The sequence below is a fragment of the Girardinichthys multiradiatus genome, chromosome 8 (genome assembly GCF_021462225.1).
Source record: "Girardinichthys multiradiatus isolate DD_20200921_A chromosome 8, DD_fGirMul_XY1, whole genome shotgun sequence".
NCBI classification, from domain to species: Eukaryota; Metazoa; Chordata; class Actinopteri; order Cyprinodontiformes; family Goodeidae; genus Girardinichthys; species Girardinichthys multiradiatus.
In genome coordinates, this window is record NC_061801.1 from 20,634,035 (window position 1) to 20,652,666 (window position 18,632).

The following is an 18,632-nucleotide window of genomic DNA, read 5'->3' on the forward strand; positions in this document are numbered from 1 at the left end:
ACAGATTGTTGCTGCTGGATAATTTACAATTAACAGAGAAAATAAAAATCTCAGCTTTTGTAATATTTTGTTTTTTACATTCCTGACGTATTTCTAATTTGATTTTTAACAACTTACTGCAACATATTACGTTTGGATATGTTTTCTTTTTCTTTTTGTTTATGTTATAGTTTATGTGCAATGTATAAATAGACCAAATGTGTTTTCCAGCGCAACACAGCGTACATTCTTTAACCTGTCAACGAAAGGTGAGCAAACAATCCAACGCGTGACGTAACTGAGGGGGAGGGGCTACGTGCTTTTACAGCTTATTTGTAGAGGGGCTCACTTCCGTGGAGGCTTCCATTACCTCCATACATTACTGTGGTGAATGAAGGAGAGTAGAAAAAAACAGGAGGCAGAGACGGAGGGGTGGAGGAGCGACACGCCTCAAGGAAAAAAAGGTCTCTGCCTCTAGAGGAAGTGATTGTGACGGGGTCTCCAGCGGGAGGAAGCAGCTTTGGAGTCAGGCAGATTAGCAGCTCTCCCATGGCTCAGTCGGCTGCTAACGGTGTGGACCAGGACTTGGCCACCAAGAGGCTGCACTCAAGGTAAGAACCCTACGTAAACAAATAGATGAACGGGGATTGGCCCTTCCCCTTTTGTTGTGTAAACCATACGGATGTAAAGCGGCTTGTAATGAAAAGAATAGGAAAGGCTGTCAGCTCAGGGCTTTGCTTAAGGTGGAGCTAGTCACGGGGAACCCAGTCCAGCCAGCTTTCACTGGTTTAAAAAGACCCATCCAGAGCTCAGCTCCAAGCCTCGCTCCTGGCTCGGAACATTGAGCCGCTGTGGCTGGAATGTACAGACTGAGAGGAGCCTTGAAAGATGTGGACGATGGAGGAATGTTGCAAAGACAGACTGTCGACAGGTTGGACTCACTGTAGACAAAGCTGTGGGTGAAAAAATGGCAGCAGATATACTTATTAGAATCAGATGAACAGCTTTGGAAGTGTTTTCTCTCTTTTTGCACATTTGTCCTCTTTGATATCATTCCTATCACTAGTGTTGCATATGAAAACATGCTTTGACTGTTATTTTCCCATAGTCCTTCAGCCCTTGGTGTTGGTAATTTACCTGGGCAACATTTTATTTGAGTTCGGCTTGCAAACCATTAGGCTAATCATGTCACCTCTAATTATCAGTATAGTCTTACAGATGAAACTTTGTCATTCAAAGGGGTTAATTATGATGCCTCTAGGTTAATTACCATCCCTCTGGGTAATAAAACAATGCCTTGAAAATAAGTGAAAGTGGCTGGTAAAATTTAAGGGAAAACTGAGGTCCATCTTGAGGACGATCAACTGGCAGGTGTGAAAGGCAAACGCTGTCATGCTTCTTCCATTAGGTCATTTGTGTAAAGTGCCTACAGTGAGAACAAGTGTTATTGTTATGCACCGTAGCATTAAACCTTAAGGTCTGTTGCTTATGCTGCTGCAGATTGAACATTTCTTTTGATGTTGATGTCAGAAACCTGGATTTTCTTCATAGATTTTCATCCTTTAGTAAATTGTATGTATTGTGTTTTTTTGTTTGTTTTTGTTCTTTAATGTGTTCGGTGTAGGGAAAATATAAAATTGCCATTGACAGTTGAACCCATAAAGATGTAGTCAGTGAACATGCTTTTTCTTTTTTCTGGGACTTATTTAGGCACTCTGAACATACTAACCTCTACAGACTGAATTGATTTGTTTTCAAAATTGCATGCTGCTGCAAAGCAATGGGAGGAGTGGTTGAGTAGGTTAAGCCAAAGTTGACTGTTTTTTTATGCTTCTAAAAGGATTTCACACAGGCTGTGTTATAATTACACAGATCGTTTTATGAAACCAAAATCACATTGCAGCTTTGCACTGCTCAGTGTCTGTCGCGCAGCTTAGGCTGCCTGGAATGTTAATTGAGTGTTGACTTGAGATGTGACCTTCATAAAAGCCTGCAAGGTTGGTGTGTCCCTGACAAAATGACGCACAAATTACATTTAGTGGTGCTTATCACAGTACTGCTGTTTTTTTGCTTGTATTTTGCCAACATATAGGGTCAATACATGGCCTTTTCAGAAGGTGCAGATATGCATGTGTGCATGTATTGTTTGTAGCTACCCAAAACAAGGATGAAACATAAATAAGATAATACCCGGAGGACTGTTGTTGTCACACATTTCCTGTAAAATCGTTTGTGTTTTATTGCCAGAATAACAATTTTGTCAAGATATGCCTGAAACAACTTCTGTGGAAGCATCCCAGAGCTTATGGCAGTGGCACCACCTCAATAAGTACAAAAGTTTCCAAGTAGCATCGTACTGATAGAGATTCTAAAACTGTAATCTAACAAAACTCAGACTTTGTTGTTTTTTCACAAAAACAAGAAGGGGAAATTCAGTTTCATTGTGAATTTAATTTCTTCTCAGAAGTGGAAATTTCCAACTTAAATACACAAAGTTACCTGAAGTCAACATTTCAAGTGGAAATTCGGGCAACCAACCCTGACCTCAGAATCCAAAATGGCTGCTGTGTTCAAAACATGTTAACAACTAGTTATTTTTAGTTCTGACAGTTAGTACTTCATTAAATATTTCACTCACCTACTATTGCCCAAACTCTTTTAGTAAACATTAGGGCTTAACTGATTCCTTGAATAATTCGAGTAACTCAATTACTCAACTTTCTCAGTGCAAATTATATGCGTCAAGGCTTTGTTTTATTCTGATGAACTATTCAGCACACTGTGTTTTGGCCAGGTTGTTATTTGTGTTACACAATGCTCTGCCTTCCACTAATGATGGCCTATTCTGCTTATAACAGGTTGCCAAGTGTGGTTTTGAGCTATGAAGAGAGATGGCGAGGGGCAAAAAAAGCACAGAGAAACTTAATACGTCAACCAGAAAGGGCTGAGCTTTTGACATATTGATGTTGGAAGGTTTAGTTTTAGCTGCAGGTGCATCCTTTCCTGCAAATGTTCATGTGTTCACTAAATACATGCTATGTTATTGCATTATAAGCAATTACAACTTGATTAAAAAAAATAAATTTGTTTACTTGCAGTTTCTCTTTTTTATATTTCTATTATTCATGAAATAGACTTCAGTAGTTAAATGAAAAATGTGCAGAAGGTGTCACATTTTTATCCCGATAACTGGATTAATCGTCACAATAACCGGCAGAATACTTGATTACTAAAATCATTGTTAGGTGTAGCCCTAATGAACATGTTTCTTTGGTGTTTAAATGTAGGTAAACCTTGATACAGGTAATTGGTCCAAGCCTAGTTAGGTTGTATTGCTAATAGCAACCTTTTATTGAGCACAGCAATGATTATTTCCCACTGGGTTCCTGAATTGCAACTGGAACACTATCAAACTGGGTTTGCTGTAATTCCTGCAAACACATTATTGCTTAAGAGCTTAATAAGTAGCCACCAGTGCATGTTCATGGTTTACTGGTGGCCTCTTTAGTTTATACTGGGATTTCCAAATATATTTTGCACTTGCCTTTTGAGATGTTTCAGCTTGTAGCCACAGTCTGTTTATTAACTAACAGTTCCCTTTCAGTTGATTCACTCAGTACAAAACATGAGTATGGGATATCACGCCCTGCGTGTCCTGGCTGAAGCCACCTCTAATCACGCCTCCTAGGCAAATGATGTGATGACGACAGGTGACAGGCCCCGCCTGTACTATATACCTGTCCGCCATCATCATCATTACTCAGTTCTTACGCTCTTCACCTCGCTAAGAACACCTCTTTGGGTCAGACTAGCTAGCTGCTGCTGGTTAGCTCTGTGTCTTTCTAAAGGCTACTTGGAATTAGTTCAACTGCTTTTGTTGGAGTTAGTCACTGCTGCCTGCTGGTGAGCGTGTCTACCCGCTAAGCGCTAATTTCAAGCAGTTCGGTCTGGCTTTGTGGTTTGGGGATGAGCACAAAGCTAACACAAGCGAAGCAGAAGTCGTCTATTCGTCCCTGTCCTCAGGGGTGCGGCTTCTCGCTTCATGAGAAGGACCAGCATGAGGCTTGTCCCGTCTGTCCCGGGATTGTTCACGCTCGCAGAGCGTTGGCGGAGCCCGAAGCATGTGCGTTCTGTCACCAGCTTTGTCGCTCGACCCCGGAGAGGCGGGTGAAATTCCTCGAAAAGGTGCTGGGAGAGGCTGCTGTCTCACGGCGAGACCCACTGCTCTCCGAGGCGGGAAACCCAGTTTTGTCCGATTCTGATGAGGACGGCTTTTCGGTCGAAGTCCCCACTTCCAGCTGGGCAGACCATATGGAGTATGTTGATGGGTCTCAGCTTCAGCTAGAACCCCTTCAGGGAGAATAAGACGTACTGGACATCGGTTTGGATGTTCATGGTCTATCCGATGATGAGGATGAGTCTCTGCCGAGTCAGGCTGCCGCTGCTGCGCCAGCAGACCCGGGCGACACGTCTTTTTTTCTCTCTTTGCCGCCGTGCAGCTGACACCCTGGACGTGGAATGGCCCTCCCCACCTCCTGCGGAGAAGCCATCGCGATTTGCAGGGTTTTATCTCCCCTCGGAGCCGGCCGCAGTCAAGCATCATCTACCCATGTTCCCAGACTTTATCTCTGAGTTGATGTCTTCATGGAACAAACCACTGTCCACCCGCGTCACGGTACCGGGTTATGGACAGTATCTAGACCTGGAAGGCGCCGAAAAAGCCGGACTGGTGAATCTTCCGCCTATGGAACCGTCTTTGGCAGCATATCTGGCCCCATCCCAAAATCACGGTGTGGGTGGTCCAACATCGCTTCCGTCTAAGCACTGTAGGTTCTCCGTTGCTCAATTGGAGAAAATCTACAAGGCTCAAGCGACCACTGCTCGTGCCCTGAGCTCCATTACCATGCTGCAAACATACCAAGCTATGCGCTTGGCGGAGCTTGGAGCCGCAACAGCGCCGGAGAGCCCTGTGATGCCCCTCTTAAATGAGATGAGAATCACCGCTGACTACATCCTCCGTGTATCCCGCTGTGCAGCGTTATCACTGGGCAGAGGGAAGGCATCAACGGTGGTTGCACAAAGGCACCTGTGGCTGACGCTCTCTGACATCCCGGATAGAGATAGAGCCGTCTACTTGGATGAACCGCTGGTAGCCGACGGGCTGTTTGGGCAATCTCTCGACGCCATACAGGCGAAATTCGAGCAGAGGAAAAAGCAGACCGAAGCACTGCGCGGTATCATCCCCAGGCGAGATGTGAGACCCAAATCCAGCTCGGGCACTCGCAAACCAGCTGTACCGCCACCCCCAACGAAGAGGATGACGTGACCCGTGAGCTTGAGCCCTCAGACGGCACAGCCACAGAACCACGGCCAAGCTCCCCGAAAGACGGCCTGGAGCAGGGGTCCTCCTCCGGGGCTCCAGAGGGACTCGACGTCCCGAAAGAAGAAAACACAGTCCTCCTAGCTGTGGGACTCGGGACTCAGGAGTTTCGGGAGCAGGGAGACATGTTTGCCAGTTGTCGGCGGGTGCCGTCCAAAAGAGGTTTTGCTGGTGTTGTTCGGGATCCCAGTCCCAAGAGGCGCTGCGTTTCCCCCACACAGTCTCCCAAGCACAATTTCCCAACAAATATATTTGCACTAAAAGCCCCCAGTTTGGGTGCGTTGAATGTGTTTCTGAGCACTGCAGTTCCAAATGTTTGTATGGATGCTCCAAATGTTTCAATAAAGACAGTTTTTTCTATGAAAAAAAGTCAAAATCAAAGAGCTGCAGGCGACAGCCAAATGAGGCTGCACCTCTCTCGCACGTCGGGAGAGGGCAGCACCGTTCCACCAACAGTGCCGCAGGCCAGTCGCCTGGCTTCACGTCTCCATATGTGGCGCGCATGCGCACTCCATCCTTGGGTGGAGAGGACCGTTGCTATGGGTTACCGTTTACAGTTTCGCCGGAGACCACCCCACTTTGTTGGCGTGGTAAACACGGTAGTAATGGCCCAAGCAGCAGAGGTTCTGAGAGTGGAGATAAATACATTGTTGGTAAAAGGAGCTATCCGTGCGGTTCCCGAGTCGGACATGAACAGAGGTTGGTACAGCCGTTATTTTGTTGTTCCGAAAAAAGGAGGCGGGCTTTGTCCAATCCTGGACTTGAGAGTTCTGAACAAATACCTCCGAACATACAAGTTCAGGATGTTAACACTCAAGCAGCTTCTGAGTGCTATCAGCCCGGGCGATTGGTTCGCCACGATCGACCTGACAGACGCTTACTTTCACGTAGCGATACACCTGGACCACAGACAGTTTCTGAGATTCGCCTTCGAGGGCAAGGCGTACGAGTACCTCGTACTGCCTTTCGGTCTGTCTCTAGCGCCTCGCACCTTTACAAAATGTGTAGAGGCAGCGCTAGCACCTCTCAGAGAAACAGGCGTCCGCATTTTAAATTATCTGGACGACTGGGCTTTAATAGCCAGTTCCAGAGAGCAGGCCACAGTGCAGCTGTCTCGGGTTCTGTGGCACATTCAAGCCCTAGGATTTTCGGCAAACTCTCAGAAAAGTTCGCTGATCCCAAGTCAGCAATTTTCATTTCTCGGTCTGGAAATATGCTCCCTTACAAGCAGGGCACATCTTTCCGACCACAGAGTGGCCGTGTTTCACCGCTGCCTCGCTCAGTTTCAGTTGGGACACAAACTGCGTTTCCAGACCATCTTACAACTGATGGGTATGATGGCATCTATGATTGCAGTAGTACCACTCGGTCTACTGAAGATGCGCCCGTTCCAGCGGTGGACCCACTCTCACCGGTTGTGTGCATGGCGTCACCGCAGCAGAAAGCTAACGATAACCACTGCCTGTATGTCGGCTCTCAGCTCTTGGCGGGAACCGGGACTGTTGTGCCGAGGTTCGCCAATAGGGAGAGTAACCTTTCGCAAGGTGGTATCCACGGATGCCTCCCTGAGGGGGTGGGGCGCGTTGTGCGATGGCATGGCCATGAAGGGGGTTTGGACACCAGTACAATCCAAACTCCACATAAACTACCTGGAGCTCTTAGCGGTTCTGCTGGCTCTGCAACATTTCTGCCAAGTTCTGTTAAACCAACATGTTCTGGTCAGGACAGACAACACCACTGTGATTTTATACATAAACAGACAGGGAGGGACTCGTTCACTTCCTCTCCTGAAACTATCTCACACCCTCTTACAGTGGTGCAGCATACACTTTCTGTCTATCAGAGCTACTCACGTCCCGGGACGTCTGAATCTGGGTGCAGATTTGCTCTCCAGAGGCGGACCTCGGGTGAGAGAGTGGAGGCTTCACCCTTCCGTGGTGGCACAAATATGGTGTCTGTTTGGGACAGCAGCAGTAGATCTTTTTGCCACCATAGCCAACACCCACTGTCCTCTGTTCTTTTCCATAACAGATCAGGATGCTCCGCTGGGAGTGGATGCCCTGGCCCATCCATGGCCCAATGTACTCCTGTATGCATTCCCCCCAGTGGAAATGATACTACCTGTACCTAGAGAGGGTGCGCAAACAGGGTCTGTCCCTAATTTTGGTAGCACCCCGTTGGCCTACAAAGTCATGGTATTCCGAGATAATCGGCCTGCTGGCAGCAGGGCTGTGGCAACTCCCCGTTTGCCGGGATCTCCTCACTCAGGCAGGGGGGGAGATATTTCATCCACACCCAGAGATGTGGAAGCTGCATGCGTACCTGCTGAGAGGTCCAGCTTATTAGCCAAAGGCCTCCCCCCTGATGTGGTGGCAACAATCCAGAATGCAAGAGCATCCTCCACTAGAGGCTTATACGCTTATAAATGGAGAGCTTTTGAGCAGTGGTGTGAGGACAAGCACATTGTTCCATTTCAGTGCTCAATGGTGGAAGTTTTAACGTTTTTGCAGGATCTGCTAGATAAAGGTCTTTCCTTTTCCACAATTAAGGTCTACTTGGCTGCCATTTCTGCCTGCCATATTGGTTTTAATGGAGTCACACCAGGTGCTCATCCTCTGGCTGTATGCTTCTTAAAGGGGGTTCGTAGACTCAGATCCGTGATTAAACCCAGTTTTCCTTCCTGGGATCTCACATTGGTACTAGAAGCTCTTTGTGACCCTCCATTTGAACCTTTGGAGTCAGTAGATGTGAAGTTCCTTTCATATAAGCTTGCTCTGCTTCTGGCTCTGACAACTGCAAAGCGGGTTGGAGACCTCCATGCTTTGTCTGTAAATGCTACCTGCATACACTTTTCACCTGATGGTTCCAAGGTCACCTTGCGTCCCAATGCAGCTTATCTTCCTAAGGTTATACCTTTGGACTACAGCTCTATGACTATGGAGCTTTCTAGTTTTTGTCCACTCCCTTTTGCATCTGAGGAACAAAGGAGGTTACACTTCCTGTGCCCTTTACGTGCACTGCGCATTTACATTGACCGTACTCAGTCTGTGAGGTTGTGTGATCAACTGTTTGTGTGTATTGCTAACCCAGCAAGGGGGAAAGCTCTGTCCAGACAAAGACTCTTCCACTGGATTGTGGAGGCTATTTCTCTAGCTTACAGCAACAGGGGTCTCCCAATGCCACGCTGTGTGAGGGCTCACTCCACCAGGGGCATAGCAACCTCCTGGGCCCTATTTAGAGGGGTGCCCATGAGTGACATTTGTGCTGCAGCCAGCTGGTCTTCGCCGCACACATTTGTGAAGTTTTATCGTTTGGATGTGACAACCCCTTCTGTGGCTCACTCTGTTCTTTCTGCTGGGTCTGTAGTGCTGCGCTAGTATGCAGTGCATGATCCAGGTTGATGGCTGTTCTGCGGGGCGTTTATATATGTCCCATACTCATGTGTTGTACTGAGTGAATCGACTGAAAGAGAACGTAAAGTCATGTATATAACTACTGTTCCCTGAAGGAGAGTAACGAAGTACAACACATTGCTGCCCCGCTGCTCAGCTGGGCTCGGTGAATAGCGGCTATTGAACTGAGTAATGATGATGATGGCGGACAGGTATATAGTACAGGCGGGGCCTGTCACCTGTCGTCATCACATCATTTGCCTAGGAGGCGTGATTAGAGGTGGCTTCAGCCAGGACACGCAGGGTGTGATATCCCATACTCATGTGTTGTAGTTCGTTACTCTCCTTCAGGGAACAGTAGTTATATACATAACTTTACGTTTTTAGCTTCAGCATTACCTTGTAAATGGTTGGTGGCAAAATTTCTTCCGATTACCCTCTAAAGGGGACAGCGGTATCACCTGTGGTGCTTATACTAGAGTTTGATCCTTGGTTATATGCAGAGCATTTTAAACTCCTTAAACATTCAGAATTGGCTACCTTTCTAATAACATCAAAACTGTCTCTTAACTGCAAGTTAATAGGGTGAACCATTAACAGTCTCCTCATCATGAAAAGATCAATGCCACACTCTGGAAATGAGCTTGACCTTTAACCTATGTCATTCTTATCGCATAGAATGCCGCTCGCCAAAGGAGCGAGCAGCTGAGAAAAATAAGTTTGGCGTTCTTGCTCCCTGCTAAACAATTTAAAATTTAATCACAATGTTTTAAACCAAATGCTCTGTCACATTTTTTCTACTTTATCAGCTTTTAATAGCATGAAAAATTTCCCGTCAAGCATTTGAAGGACAGATTTTGATCCGGTGTTGAATAATACAGCCACTGAAAACAATCATAATGGCAGAGTGGCAAAACGCATCTTTACAGGAGATTTGAACAAAAGAAGAAAACGCAAGACAGTTCTGTTTGAGAAAAAAATACTTCAAGAGGAGAAACATTCCTAGAGTTTGTCTTTGGTTTCCCTGACAACTGGCCATGGTAGTCTGTAATTACGGCTGTATTACTACTCTGAATACAGGGTTTCATAGGCATGCCAAGAATCATGTGGAGCTTTTTAAAGTGAAATAATAAAAACAGATTAAAAACATTATCCAGACCAGCCTTAATCAATTTTATATACAGAATTTATGGGTTTCTCTTTAAGTATTCTCTAAAGTCTGTTTCTAGTGTCTGTAGTTTTTTTTAATTAATTTATTTATTTTTTTTTATTGATTGGGTTAGGGTAAGGGTTAATCTATATTGACCATTGATTTTTAGGTGGGATTTCAAAGCAACACAGCAGTTTTTGGCCCCCCATCCTAGTGCGATTGGTGTGTTCACATCTACTCAAAAGAAGCGCACCAAGGGGGGTGGAAATGAACCAGAGTTTGTTTTAAACAGACTAAACACCTCAGGTGTGAAAACACCATGAAACTTGCTTCTTTGTTGTTACTAACTCTTCCAATGAATTTAATAAATAATACAGCTGTAAATATTCTTCATGACATAATAATGTTGCTACAGTGATTTTTACAAACATTGTTGAAATTAGGAATATGATTGATCTGCCAAATAGCAAAACCCACATCAATTAATTTACACCAGCATGGACGAGGATTTCCAATATAATTAGTAAACTGTAAAAGGTAAAACGATTTGTCACTGCTTGGTATGCCAATAAAACACAAGCATTTTAAAGATTGGTACATTTGTGTGATATGTTACAGTAATGAAGAACCATCTTACACTAAATGTGTGTGAACCTACTTTGTTATCAGTGGGTTAATGTCTTTAGATTTGATGGCGTTATCTTGGCCAGTATAGCCTTTTAAAATTGGCTTTGCTTTGATTGAGCAGTATCCATGAAGTTGCATCTCATCAGCTTCTTTCACAAGCATTTTGTTTAATTAGACTTTTCAACTTGGGTTTGTACATCTGTCTGTGCATGAGCTGATCTTTTGCAATGTGAAATAAAAAGAAATGGCACCAACATAAGCTTGATGCAAAAGCTCACTTTTAAGGGTTAGAGCAAATAGGAGAACTTTCTGCTCATATCCACTCTAACTCCAACCACAAAGACTGAAAGCCAGTAAAGTCCTGTCATAAAAAAACAAATGGATTACTCATTGTTTTGCTGTGTCGTAAGTTTTATGTGCTCATAAATCTGTTTTTTTTAACAGTGATTTTGGTCATTTTGTTGTTTTTGTTTACTTCATAGAAGTGACTAGTCTTTGAAATACTTTCTGTGTTTTCATTGGTCTTGTGCCTTTCTACCCTATGGCCATAGCCGTTCCATCTTCTATTTTGAACCTATTAAAATATCTTTTTTTGTGGGGTGTTGCCATCTGTATAGCTTACTGGAATTTTATTTTCACAGTCTTAGAATAGCCGTGTAATAACTGCAGAGCTCCACCAGCACAAACATTTGTTGTGCTATTTTTGGGTTACCTAGAATTGGACCTTGCACATTTCCAAAGACTTTTACCCACAATGATAATCTGATCTGCCTAAATTCCACAGTTAAGACTTTTCATTTCTGTCAACCCCCAGATTCATTTTTAGGAGATTTTACCTTTACCCTGATCTTTGTAATGAAAGTGAGGTTACATTGTGCTCTGGAAGTGTGTAGGTTGCATAATGTAATGTTTTAACCCTTAAATGCATAAGTGGGTCAAAAATTACCTAGTGAGATTGTTTTCCTGCAATATCTTTTTAACATAAAGCTTTTATTTATGTTCCAGCTATTCCTCTAAAAATGTGTTTATTCATTCCAGTTAAAATTTCAACTTGCCTCATATATTTTACAAAATTCTACTGTTTTTGGAATATTTCTTGCACCGTGGCGCAGTTGGCAGCACTGTTGCCTTGCAGCAAGAAGGTCCTGGGTTCGACACCTGGCCTTTCTGTATGGAGTTTGCATGTTCTCCCGGTGCGCGTGTAAGTTCTCTCCAGGGACTCTGGCTTCCTGCCACAGTCCAAAAACATGACAGTTAGGTTAACTGGTCTCTCTATATTGCCCAAAGGTGCGAATGAGTGTGTGCATGGTTGTTTGTCCTGTGTGTGTCTGTGTTGCCCTGCGATGGACTGGCGGCCTGTTCAGGGTGTACCTCGCCTCCACCCATAGACTGCTGGAGATGGGCACCAGCTTCCCCGTGACCCACTATGGAAGAAGCGGTAGAAAATGTCTGACTGATTGTATTAATTCCCCAAGCTTCCATAAGTGGGTCAAAAATGACCCGCTTTCATTTTTAATGGAATTCAATGGGAATATTTGATTCTGACATCTGTAGCTCACAGCAATATATATCTACTGTCTTCAAGTGTCACATCTAAAGATTATTTTACACAGCAACATCTGATCCATGTAAGTATTCTTCAGAATTACCTTATGTTCAGGGGGTGGTGCAGATTTCTACAGTACATGCCAAATATATGCCCGTCAAGTATTGCCTGGATATATTTGGGTTTTGTGATGCATGTATCCTTGATGCAATGGATGGAATAGTTTTACATGGGAGACAACTAGGGGAAGATATTCAGAAGAATCTGGGAGAAAACATTGTCTGGTAGTTGTGCAGTCTTCACAAGTTTGCCTCTTGTGCAGCATCTTCTGGAGAAGGATCTCACTATTGTGGACACTACTCTATTCATTTGATACTGTTTTACCTCTTTTATACCTTTGGTAATGTTTCTGTTTAAAAACGTCGAGATAGAATATGATTGGACAATATAGCTGGTCAGATCATGGTTAGTGTGCATGTAAAACTGATGGGTCATTTCTTTGGGTTCATGGTGCTGGGTTCAAAGATTTTCACTCGGTGATGGTTTAGAAAAGAGATTAAAAGGAACCTTGTTATTCTTTAGAGACCACCATTTTCATCTATCTAACAACTTGCTCAGACTTAATGGAGGAGAGAAAATGGATGATGGATTGGTTAAAAATGTTTGATTTTTAACCTTGATGTTGCTTGTTTAGTAATCCAGGTTATGAGTTATTATTTCCAGACTACTCTTTGGTAGATTTAACATAGATGCCAGCCACTTTAACCTTCTTTTGGGGTAAAAATCTGTTGCTGGGTCAAACCCATTATCCGCTAAACAGGGCTGGATTACTACATACAGTACTGTGTGAAAAATGCTGTAAACAAAGAATGCTTTCAAAAAATGGAAGTGTTAATCATTTATTTTCATCAATCAAGAAAACGAAGTGAATGAACAGAAGAGAAATCTAAATCAAATCAATATTTGGTGTGACCACCCTTTGCCTTCAAAAAAGCATCAGTTCTTCTAGGTCCACTTTCACACAGTTTTTGAAGGAACTCGGCTGGTAGGTTGTTTCAAACATCTTTGAGAACTAACCACAGATCTGTGGATGTAAGCTTTCTCACATCCTTCTGTCTCTTCACGTAATCCCAGCCACACTCTATGATGTTGAGATAAGGGCTCTGTGGGGGCCATGCCATTACTTCCAGTAATTCTTGTTCTTCTTTACGCTGAAGATCGTTCTTAATGACTTTGGCTGTATGTTAAGGTTTGCTCACTTAGCACTTTGTAAATTGATAAAAATAAACAATCATCATTTATATTTCTGAAAGCATTCTTTTACAGCATTTTTTCACACCTGCCTAAAACCTTTGTACAGTACTGTATGTGTTAATGTAATGGTGTTCTGGTAACCTGGTTCACAGAAAAAAAATCAAATTTTCACATAAAAGGCACCTACTATCTGATATAACCATTTTCATGATCTATGCTCTGGTCTTCAGTTTGCTTAAAGCATGTTTTTTGCATTTTGTTATTGAACATTTCTAATTAATAAGTACAAAGTCACATCATAATGTTAAAACACATTTGTGCAGCTGATGATGCTGCCCCATATTGTATAATGCATGTGTATTGGGATAAAGAGTGTTTAAATGTACAGTGTACTACTTTTTTATTTAACCTTTAACCGAAGCTAAAGGTTTTCAGGGGAATCCCTTTGAGATGTACAATCACTGTTTCAAGGGTGCTCTGACCAAGGCTGGGAGCAGTACACAGTTTCAATCATGTAAACCCTTGCACCCAATACTCTGGCTCAAAATCCCTAAATCCTCACTTAAACTCATTCAATTAGACCAGCTTCTTCAGTTTAAGATCAGTTTACTGTTCATTCAAAAAAGACAGAGCAGTAAACTGAAATCACTTTTTCCTAGATTCTCTCCAGTCTTTTGTTACTGATAGAAAAATATGTCCTGGGAGTGAAGTGAATATCTTCTGGCAGAATTCTGATGTACTGTATATAGAACAGGAGATAAAGAGGGAGCATGCCCAAAATAGCCTTATAAATTGGAGTTTACCAGTGATTTTACTTGGCGGGTTGACATCGAACCTGGCAATGCAACACCTGATGATGCGTTAAAGCTATGAGATTTGTGATAAATCGTGGAGCTCCATGGTAAACAGACCCCAGTGATTGTAATTCTTAAGAGCAATGGTGTAAAAAAAAAAAAAAAAACCTTTTTGCCACATTAGCCAAAATCATCAAGTTGAAAGTGCTCAAGGGCCACAGAAATGTAGTTTTTATTTTTTTAACCCAAAAAACCCAAAAGATTTATTGATTTATGTATTTCTTTTTAACTGTTCACCAATGAACTACATGGAGAATATTTCTGTGAAACAAATAAAGTAATGATTTTTGAGGGAAAGGGATTACTGTCTAAAACTGACATGTCGAGGCAACAAGTTGCTTTTTCGCCTTTTAAAACAGGCAAGATTTCATTGTAATATAAAATCCCAATGTTCATGTTAATTTAACAAATTGCTTTTTATGTGGTATGATGGAGAGAGCACACCAGTTAATAAACTTAAAAATTGTATGTAAGTACTTACTCAGTCTGTGATGATTGCTATAAAGATGAGATGGCTTTAACGTTGAGAACAATATTATATCAGGATTATCTGAACTAGGGTTGCACTGATTAGTTTTCTGGCCGATCACTGATTACTGATATTTAAAAAGCCTGACCTGCCGATTCCGATTTTGGCCGATACCAACTTATTTATTTATTTATTTTTATAACTGACACTGTCGGGTGTAAAGGTCACAATAGACCTTCAATGTTCCAATCTTCATTTATTGAAAAACATAGAACAATACCTGTAAAACAATACAAACTTGTTTTAACTGCACATAATGTGGTGCTCTCAAACAAATGAAAAGTTTAGAGCATTGCAGTTCCTTTAGTCTTTAATTTTTCACATTTTAAAAAGAAACAATTTGCGCAACAGGTTAGACAAGTAGATAATATCGGTGGATGAGATCGGTTTCACATGTAAGTTTCGGCCAATCACCAATCTCCCAAAATTAAGGAAATCAGGGCTCAATCGGTGCATCCCTAATTAGAACCAACTTTAAGCAATTCAAGTTGTTTGGAGCAACCTCAAAGGGTCAATATAGGAAGCTGAGTGTTCTGGTTTGTAGTAGCATCATAATAAATGTCACCTGCATAGAAAAGAAACATTGCATCATGAATATTCTAATCCAGACCGCTAATATAAAGTGACTGACTCAGTACTGATCCCTGAGGTACACCACCAGATACATTGAGAGGGGCAGAGTTTACATTTAGCTCAACTAAGTTAAGATCTATATATCAAATATTTAGCAAACTTGCCATTTCTCCTGGTAGCTCAATATTTATAAGCCTCTATTTCAGAATATTGTGATCGACTGTCTTAAAGGTTTTTGATTAATCCACAAAGGTGCCGCAGGGTGATATCTATTAGCTAAAAAGTAAAAACAAAAACAAAATTTACTACTTTTATTGTTGATGTAGTAGTGCTATGCTTTTTCCTAAAACTATAAAATAAAAGTGGTGCAATAAAATATATATTTAAATGCAGGATGTAATGTAGACCTGACTGTCTGGACAAACAGGAGGCGAGGTTTGTGGAACAATAGCAGAACTGAAAAAAGAACCTGTGGAAATAAAAGGTGTACAAGAAGCATTTCAGTTTTAACTTTAAATACAGTTGAATACTAAACAATACATGGTGGAAGCTCCGAGTTACTCGCTTCTTCTTTTAGGGACTTGATGATTTTCCAAAACTTGTTTTGGTTGTTGAGTTTTTTTGATGTTTCAATTAAAATCTTTGGCCTTTGTGTTTCTAATGGCAACTGTTGTAACATTTAGAAGTTTTCTGAAGTCAAGCCAATCGGGTTTTCTTGATTTAGCCCACATCTTATTTTGCTCATGGAGTATTTTTGACAAATTAGATGTAAGCCATGCATTGTTAAGGCCTTTTATTCTGAGTTATTTCTGTTCTGCTGTGTTAGAACTTTAAGTTTTGGCATAATGTAATACATCTGCATCTAAACATCTACTTAAAACCTGATAACATCCTATTTTTCTTTTTTAATTTTGCCACAATGTATTTATTTAATGGGTCCTTAGTCACAGTCTTAATCTTTCTTTGCTGTTGACCTAATTATGTTTGTGCTAGTGTCAGCAGATGGATGGATTAATTTGGGCCACTCACTTCACTGTATGAACTCTATTAAGAAGGTGCCGGTCACAGGATTAGCCCTGTTCCTCTCATTTCTTTTCTCTGGCTACGAGTGGGCAAGTTTAAAAGTATTGCTTTAGCTGTGGCATAAATGAGTGCATCTCCATTGTAACCCAGAGCGTCCTTTGTTTTACGATAAAGAGAGTTACAGAAGAGGCTTCATTTCAAGGATAGTAGCAATGGAAATAACGCCAATGGACAACTTTTTATTAGACAAAAACTTTTCATTTGAAGATTTTTAAATCATTTTGTCTTTGGAAAGGAATCCATTTATATCTGATGCTGCTCTTTTGTGAAATTTAAAATGGTTCCCTGTTGGCTGTTTTGGCTTTAGTATTGGAGCTATTCAGTTTCTAAAGTGGATGTTTTTTTTATTGTTCTTGGATTGGGGTTATAACTTTCACTTTGAATGTCGGCACATTTGCTGGATATTTTACAGCTTTCTGGAGTTTGGTGGAGCAATTTAAAAGACTGTGTGGGATTGAAGGACGGCTGAGGGTTTTTTTCTGTTTTTATATAAGCTTTTTTGTTGGAACTTTTCTTAAACATTACCCTCATGGCAGTGGAGCCTTGTCCTCTGACTGGAGCAGAAAGGGCTGTGTGCAGACTGGTCCACCATGGAGCCCGACCCCAGTCTATGCTAAAGCCTTTGCGCTTGGAGCTTCAGGTGTATGTGGATAAGATGCGAACCAAGCAAAAACACAGGTACTGCTAGAAAACTGTATTGTCTTAATACAGATGGGGTGATCTTCACCCATTTCAAGCAAGATTTCGATTCACATCAGGCACTCTGATTTATTATTTGGACAAGTAGAGGAAATCTAAATTGAGTATTCTTTTTAAATATAAATTTTGGATTACACAGTCTTGGATTTTCAAGATATGATGATAACAATGAGTAAAATGCCACCAAACAAATGCAATTACTTTTATTTAAAACTGAAGGCAACAAATTTTCTGACTGTCTAAATAACAGATCAGCATTACCTTACTAAGAGTGATGGGTGGTGCTCTTTTGGTTGCCACATCATGACAGTGTTTTTTACAATGATAATGATTTAGATTTATGTAAATTCAAATCAGTCTTTCTTAGAAGCAAGGAAAGTGTAGAAGCCTCCTTTCAGCCAGCTGACCACCAACAAATGGCCAAGGGGCAGTGCTGCATTACTCTATGTTCTATACAAACTGAGAAAACTACGATGACTTCAGTACTTTCTCTAGCATCCCATTAAAACACTTTACACCATAAAAACAGACTGACAAAAGTTTGTATAGGTTTGAAACTGTAACTTTTTAAAACTTCAGTATACCTTGATATGGGTAGCCAGGACATCCCTATCCTCAATTATTCCAATATTCTGGGGTTTTCTACCTTCTGTCTACAACAAGTGTTTTTAAAAAATGCAAGTGGTTCTGATAATATCATGTCCACTACAGCACCTATGCCTTCTGTGCAAGGAATTATACGGATTATTATATGGATTCATTACTATACTTTGTAATAGACGATTAATGCTAGAGGGCCGTGTGTCTTCAGAAATTAAACTGATGCAAGCAGTGATGAATGAAAAGTGCAACATCTTCTCAAGGTGCTACGCTTTGAACTTAGACTGCGTTGCTAAGGCAACAGTCCATAGAAATGGCTGCAGAAACCGTTTTCATGGTGATACTACCAGTTTAAGATGTTGCACATCCACTTTAATAGCACCTGTGTTGCTGTAAATGTTAATCTGTTACAGTGTACATGTAGTACAGATATATTTGGACTGACTCCATTTCTTTTGTGTATTTTTCAGGATGGAAGCCTCTTGTTTGGAGTTGGCCTTGGAAGGTGAGCGGCTTTGCAAGGCAGGAGACTTTAAAGGAGGAACAGCGTTTTTTGAAGCAGCCGTGCAAGTTGGCACAGAAGACTTGAAGACCCTCAGTGCCATCTACAGCCAACTTGGCAATGCCTACTTCTACCTCAAGGAGTATGGAAAAGCCCTGGAATACCACAAACATGACCTTACCCTGGCCAGGTGAACACTTGGTCTCTGAGATTTACAGGTTTTAGATGTGTGTAAATTTGCATTCTGTACATTATTGACAAAATAAACAAAAACTGCTTGTTTAAATCATGCAATACAGTCAGCCTTTTATAAAAAGTAAAAAAGGAGTGCTTTAGTAGTTAGATTCATGAACCGTATACATTTCTCGATACTTTTTGTTCAGACATGTTTCATTTGGTACAAAAGAGAATGGTGAGTGTGCAGGTAAAAGTTGCATAATACCGTTCCCATCACTGCAGCTTGT

General features: G+C 41.8%; 1 protein-coding gene across 1 annotated transcript in view; it reads left to right on the forward strand.

Moving 5' to 3' along the window:
* The first annotated feature begins 328 nt into the window (after positions 1 to 328).
* The window catches only part of gpsm1b (G protein signaling modulator 1b), a 39,978-nt gene continuing 21,674 nt past the window's right edge, over positions 329 to 18,632 (forward strand). The window contains exons 1-2 of the mRNA XM_047372937.1: positions 329 to 590; positions 18,137 to 18,358. Of these exons, the coding sequence (XP_047228893.1) occupies positions 529 to 590; positions 18,137 to 18,358 (284 nt within the window). The 5' untranslated portion in view covers positions 329 to 528. The remainder of the gene's footprint in view (positions 591 to 18,136; positions 18,359 to 18,632) is intronic.